At 41.2% G+C, this 6,926-nt stretch overlaps 2 protein-coding genes across 2 annotated transcripts in view; one reads left to right on the top strand and one right to left on the bottom strand.

Annotated features, from left to right (window-relative positions):
* rps5 (ribosomal protein S5) overlaps window positions 1-1,543 on the bottom strand; it is a 2,485-nt gene extending 942 nt beyond the window's left edge. Inside the window, exon 1 of the mRNA XM_008291556.1 lies at window positions 1,496-1,543. Coding sequence (XP_008289778.1) covers window positions 1,496-1,543 — 48 coding nt within the window. The remainder of the gene's footprint in view (window positions 1-1,495) is intronic.
* Window positions 1-2,750, top strand: part of ddah2 (DDAH family member 2, ADMA-independent) — a 24,697-nt gene extending 21,947 nt beyond the window's left edge. Inside the window, exon 6 of the mRNA XM_008291542.1 lies at window positions 2,006-2,750. Within this exon, the coding sequence (XP_008289764.1) occupies window positions 2,006-2,125 (120 nt within the window). The 3' untranslated portion in view covers window positions 2,126-2,750. The remainder of the gene's footprint in view (window positions 1-2,005) is intronic.
* The last annotated feature ends 4,176 nt before the right edge of the window (window positions 2,751-6,926 follow it).

The raw sequence follows: 6,926 nt of genomic DNA, 5'->3' as shown, positions 1-6,926 counted from the left end.
TATGAAATCCACTGAGTCTCTCACAATATCCCTAACTTATTGTGAGTAGTGTAATTGAATATATAAAAAAGGAAAAACTTGGAGCAATTTTACTAAGTATGGATGCAGAAAAAGTCTTCGACTCAGTGGGGTGGCAGTTCCTCTATAAAGTTATGGAAAATTTTGGTTTCCATGAGAAGTTTATTAATAGCATCAGAACATAATATACATCCCCTACGGCCAGAATCAAAGTAAATGAAGGTCTCTCCAGAACACCTACGACACGGCTGTCGCCAGGGTTGCCCGGCCAGCCCGTCGCTCTTCAATCTATTTATTGAGCTGCTCGCTCAAGCCATTAGACAAGACCTAGATCTAGAAGGTATCGTAATGAGAGAGACAGAGTACAAAATATGCCTGCATGCGTATATGTATATTTGTATGTATGCAGGCTACGCTATGTACTGTATGTGTCTCCTAGTTTTTTAGAGACTCTTGTGACAGTTCTCGTGCGAGTGAGATGTTTGTGTTTTTAGTATTATTTATATGAAAAAAAGGACTTCCTGCCAGTTTGACAATAGGAAACTAAGCACAGCTCACTCCATGCTGTGTTGTTACCTTCTGATTTGTTTTTTTCGGGGTTTTTTTTGTCAAAAGAGATCAGTAGAAACCTGGATTCTGGAGTTCCTAGATTAATGGATATGTTGCAGACATATAGAGCCTTATCAGGCTATATTCTCAATATTGATAAGACATAAGCCTTAGTGTTCAACTTTACTCCATCACCAGATCTTAAAAATAAGTATAAGTTTAATCAGGACTATGTGTCCATTAAATATTTAGGTGTGACATTAACAAGAGACATATCTCAGCTGTATGCCGAAAATTATACACGTATTAATACACTCATGGGAGAGGACTTTGACAGATGGACCTCTCTGCCCCTGGACTTGGGTAACAGAATAATGGTGATAAAAACAAATATTTTGCCCAGGTTACTTTACCTGTTTCAATCCTTACCCATTCATATCTCAGACAATCAATTTAGAGAATGGGACAAGGTGATCTCTCGGTTCATCTGGAACAGCAAAGCCCTGAGAGTGAGTTACAAAACTCTGCAGCTGTTGAAACACGGTGGAGGGATGGGCTTACCGAATCTCATAGACTATTATTCAGCAGCACAGATAAGNCCACCCTGCAGCCGCCACATAAAAATAACAAAATAAAAATTTTCCATTTTATTGTGGGACAATAGTGTCTTTCAGCCACACACTCAAAAATGTATGTGGACAGAGTTTGGTATGCATATAGTTCGGTTCGAGTACTTTGTCACACTTCTAGTGTGTTTCCAGTTTGAACAATACATCAGAAATGCTCCTGCATTGAGAACTTTTTGGGTTCCCCAATGAGGTTTTCAACATTTTTTCACCAATTTTAGTTAATTAGAGGTTCCCTACTGAAGTATAATAGACAGAAAATAACAAAATGCATAGGTTGCAGTCAAATAAGGTAACAGCACCTCAATGCCTGTAGTGTACGCTAACGGATCATGCTTGCTGCCATTCATCGTCACGCCACAGAGGCCCATTGTGAGGCAGGAAAAACCCTGGTTGTGCTGCTCGTCTTTCCTTTTTCAATGATGCAGAAACAATCAAATTTAATCTTCTTTAAAATTAATACTGTGAGGAAAAATACAAATGCACTAGCAATTATAATTTATGTGCAACTTTTCGGGGTCATAATAGAACTGAAAAAATGGTGACAACAACAGGAATAATCATTAGCTTAATTAGAAAATCAGGCTTGTGATAAGAAATTCCCTGACTTTTCTGTTTTGAGAGAAAAATCCTGATTGTCCAGTACAAATGCTTCTGTGGAAACAGAACTGACACCCATGAGTCATCAAAGGAGTGGTTGTTGTGCTGATTTCCAAACACTGAAGCACTTTTTCCTTCCCTTTATTAGCCCGTCAAGTGTGTCCAGTGTGGCCAGAGGTGATGAGTGAGCTGTTTTTCTGTCCTCTCTACAGGCCTTCCAGAAACTGCAGGACTACACCCTCCTGCCGACAGCCTGCAGCGAAGCCTCCAAACTGGGAGCGTCGCTGTCCTCCCTCTGCCTCCTCATCAACAGAAAGCACACACATTTCTGAAAATGAAGGTGGAGCCTCTAAAACACTTTGCACTCTGTTAAGTTGTGTATTTATTGTTGGAGGAGACACCGACAGATGGTATTTGTACGAGACAGTTTGATTGTTGGCACAGCAGCTCCCCCTGCTGCACCAACAGTTTCCTCACAAATGAAACCACTAATCCAACTGTAGCTTCCCACTGTTTCAATTGACCACTGCGCTAAAATAATCTGACAAGTTACATTAATGCCAAAGCTTCTGCACACTTAACCCAATTGTTTGGGCCAAAGTATGAAAGAAAAATGTGGTTTGCAATTCTAAATAATGATCCTTTTCTTGTACTGGAATTAATCTGTAACTCTTAATTTCTAGTGGTATAATCAGTTCATTTTAATGCAATTTGGACCCATAAAAGTAGCACAAAATGGAATCACTACAGCCACCTACACTGCAAACCCGACATTACTGCTAATGACAGACAGAAGGAAACTTTACATATCACTACAGCCTTGGAGACGCCCTGTGGTGCCCCTTCATGTCCATAATGCAACATGTTGATATTCATTTCCTCCCATCCATCCATCCATCCATCCATTACCTATACACCACTTACTCTTCACTAGGGTCACAGGGGGGCTGGAGCCTATCCCAGCTGACTTAGGGCGAAGACAGGGGACACCCTGGACAGGTCACCAGTCTATCACAAGGCGACACTTAGAGACAGACAACCAAGCACACTCACATACTCACCTATGGATAATTTAGAATCACCAATTAACCTCAACATGTTTTTGGACTGTGTGGGAAGAAGTCAGAGAACCCGGAGAAAACCCACGCTGCATGGGGAGAACATGCAAACTCCACGCAGAAAGATCCCAAGCACCCTAACCGGGGCGTGAACCAGGGGTCTTCTAGCTGTGAGGCAACAGTGCTAACCACTGAACCACCTTCCAGTCCATATTCATTTCAGTACTGAAGTATTTAGTGACAATTACAGGACATCTAGCTGCTAAATGTAGAAATTCAGAGTTAATTTTACATTAAAATGTATTTGTAGCAAGTATAGAGTTAAAACTTTTGATATTGTCTTGTTCCTGTGTAACTCACTCAAACTGGCAGTTTATGTACACAAAGCAAAAACTAATGTAGTTTAATGACAGTCATGCTGTAGTTTTTTTTTTCCTTCATAAAGATTGTAATGTGATCTTTGCAGTTTTCTGTGTATTCCAATGAGAGCCACAAGCTGCAGCCACACATGACAAATTCTAATCTTCCTTAAGGTGACATTCTTGCAGGATTGTTAGACGGCATTTATTTTAGGTTGGTGTATTGATATAGTGGCAGCTTAGTGTATGTAGTTGTTTCAGAAAACAGATGTGTGTTGAAGTACATTAAAACACTGTAACTCCGACTTCCGGTGGCGCGACAATTAAGACAGCGGCCTAAAGTTTCAGCTCCTTACTGAACTGTTATTAATCCCCTTCAATCCAAGAGATTTACAATCAACGTGGTTTTCGGTAAATAACAATGTCAGAGGGAGAAGAAACGGGTCGTAGTATGGCATTAAGAAGTTAAAAAAAAGAGACGTCGACACAGAAGATGCAGGCTGTAGCGACGAGGCTATGCTAGCAGATGCGGTCACATTATTGAATTTCCCTTCTGGGATGAATAAAGTATTTTTTTTCATTAGCCTCCATCCGCGACACAATAAACGAAACCATGGTTAAAGCCATGTCCGAACTACAAAATAGTATTTCCAAACAGTTAACAGATATAAACCGGAAGTTGGAGGAAACTTTAAAGAAACTAGCAACGCCGAGCAGCGCATCGGTGAGGTGGAAACATTTGGTGCGGAGGTGCAGGAGATGTTAATCGAGATGCAGAAAACCCAGCTGGAACTGAAGTCAAAAATTACTAAGCTACAGGGACACTCACGTCGCAACAGTATTTGGATCTATGGTATCAAGGAGGGAGCTGATACCATAGATCGCTTCGCTTTGTGGAGAACTTCATAAAAACTGAACTGGGTGAGAGCACTGGCCTGAACGAACTTGGTATTGAACGCGCACACAGAGCAGCCAGACCTAAACCCGCTGAGACGGCTCTCCAAGATCGACGGTTGTGAGGTTCCTGAAATACACCACCGAGGAGCAGACCATCAGCGTGGCATGGAGGAAGAGGATCACCCTGGACGGGAAAAGGGTGTTCTTTGACCACGACCACGCAACAGATGTGATGGGAAAAAAGGAGGGAATGCATATCGATCAAAAAAGTTCTTAAAGAAGAGGGAATCAGATTCCACACACCGATGACTAAAATGCATGTTTTCTTGGAATCAGGGACCGTCACATATCAGAGCACAGACCAAGCTGCCCAGTATCTACGAGCAAGGGGCCGGACTTTACTTCCGGCGCCGCGCTGAGTGGCAGCACGGTACAGCAGCTTTTTTTTTTTCTATTCTCTCGATACCACCGAGACGTCAGGACGGACGGAGAGAAGCACTGCGACCGAGCCCCTGCTGGGTGAAGGTGAGGAGCAAGCAGCACGGAGCCGGAGGTGAATATCAGCAGAGGATACGAGACAAGCTCCGTGGATTTAACCGACTGGCCGAAACGGACAACGAGGACTGTTATCCCATTGTTTTTCCTTGTCTGTTTGCCTGAAACAGGGTAGTGATGGTAAGCTGTATATGACAAAGGTACCAGAATCATTCCTTATTTTACTTTCACCTTTAATCCAAATTATGAACATTGTTTGATCACTGCTAGCGTATAGAGGACATTTACTTATTTAAACTGGCCTATTTTTATTTAAGAACAAGGTAGTCAGTCTACAGAGTCTGAATGACAGTCACCCACACTAACAACCTGAGGGGGCCCTGCCACCCTGTGGTCTCGTAACACCCCCCTATACAAGAGGTCAACGGACAGCCTCTTTAATGGAAGCCCAGTTGTTGACTGTTTTTTCTCACTATTGGAGCCGTTCTGTGTTCATCGTTTATAGGAATGTTTTTATTGTTTTGGATTGTGAGTATGTCTAAGAGAACTCTGGTCTACACATGCATAACAAGGACTTTAAGGTTATCACTCTTAATGCAAATGGCTTGAGTAGTCCTGTCAAGAGAAGTAAAATGATATCTCAGGTAAAGAGAGAGAAGGCACAAATTATATTTTGGCAAGAGACTCACTTAACAAACCAAGAGCACGAAAAGCTAAAGAAAATGGGCTTTAGACACACTTAATATTCATTGTTTAAACAGGATGCTAAAGGGGTGCCAAGCTCTGTCCACTTTGAGTTTTTGTCAGAAACCAAAGATAAAGAGTGCAGGTTCATCATGGTGAAGGGTAAATTAGATGATAAAGAGGTGACTTTGCTCAATGTTTATGCACCTCCAGGTAGCAATAGGGTGTCCTTTAAAAAATTTTTTGGATTAATTGCATTCCAAAGTGCTGGAGTTTTGATTTGCGCAGGCGACTTTAACATGATTTTAAACCCAAAGCTGGACATGACTAGTCAAAAAAGGAAAACCACCACCACTGAAAGATGGTTTAAAAGAAGAGTCCAGGATTTTGGCTTGATAGATGTCTGGAGAGACTTTCACAACCAGGTTATACATTTTGCTCAAATCAACATAACGCCTACACAAGGATTGATTATTTATTCATGTATAATTGACACAGGTTAAAAGAATGTGAAATAAGTCAGAGGGACATATCCGATCACTCCCCCATCCACTTAAAATTACACTTAGATAGTGGATATAAAACAACAACATGGAGATTAAATACTAGTATGCTAAATAATCCAGGGTCCAAAAAAAATAACTTAAAAAAAAAAAAAAAAAAAAGAAGCGTACGTCGAGGACAATGATGATGTGAACCCAGTGATGCTGTGGGATGCCGCCAAGACAGTTCTGAGTGGGAAAACTGCACTCCTCATCAAAATCTTAAGACCAGTTAAAAAAATTGCATGAATTTGCATTTTGCACTGTTGGATCTTAGGAAGGTTCAAAATGAAAAAAGAAGAAGAAATGGGAACAAGAGACCAAAAGTTGTGAACAGGCAATTTATTGAGAACAATAGTAAGTACAATTTAACTCAAATAGGCTGTTCATCAGCTGATCAAAAGTTTAAGACCACAGCTCAAGAAAACACAAAAACCTCCTGAAACAGAAATTAAAGTGTCAAAAACTGACATGCTTGATGCAAGTGTTTCCAAAAGGCTAGTGGGAATGTTGCTCCAAGTGGTGAAGATGGCTTCGCGAAGGGCATCCACATAGCCAACTGCTGTTTGACGCCTCTGCACAACCTGGAGTTCCATTGTTCCATTGAAGGAAAAAGCACCCCAGATCATGAAATGAAATGAAATGAAAAATACTTTATTCATCCCAGAAGGGAAATTCAATTTTAAAATAAATAAAGAAATTAAAAAAATAAAAATAAATTCAATTCAATCAATCAATGATGGTGCCCCCTCCACTGTGCCGCGTAGAAAACATCTCAGTTGGCATCTCCTTGTCATGCCAGTAATGTTGGAAGCCATCAGGACCATCAAGATAAATTTTTTTCCCGTCAGAGAATAAAACTTTCTTCCACTTTTGAATGTCCCATGTTTGGTGTTCCCTTGCAAAGTCCAAACGGGCAATTTTGTGGCATTGAAGAAGACGTGGCCTTTGAAGACGTTTCTTGTTTTTGAAGCCCTTCCTTTGCAGATGCCGTCTGATGTTTATTGGGCTGCAGTCAGCACCACTAATGGCCTTAATTTGGGACAAGGATCGTCCCGTGTCTTGACGGACAGCCATTCGAATCCTCCAGCTCAGCGC

Source organism: Stegastes partitus, unplaced genomic scaffold (genome assembly GCF_000690725.1).
Source record: "Stegastes partitus isolate 25-593 unplaced genomic scaffold, Stegastes_partitus-1.0.2 Scaffold749, whole genome shotgun sequence".
Classification (NCBI taxonomy): domain Eukaryota; kingdom Metazoa; phylum Chordata; class Actinopteri; family Pomacentridae; genus Stegastes; species Stegastes partitus.
The sequence above is the reverse complement of the archived record's forward strand: the minus strand, read 5'-3'. Positions and strand labels throughout refer to the sequence as shown.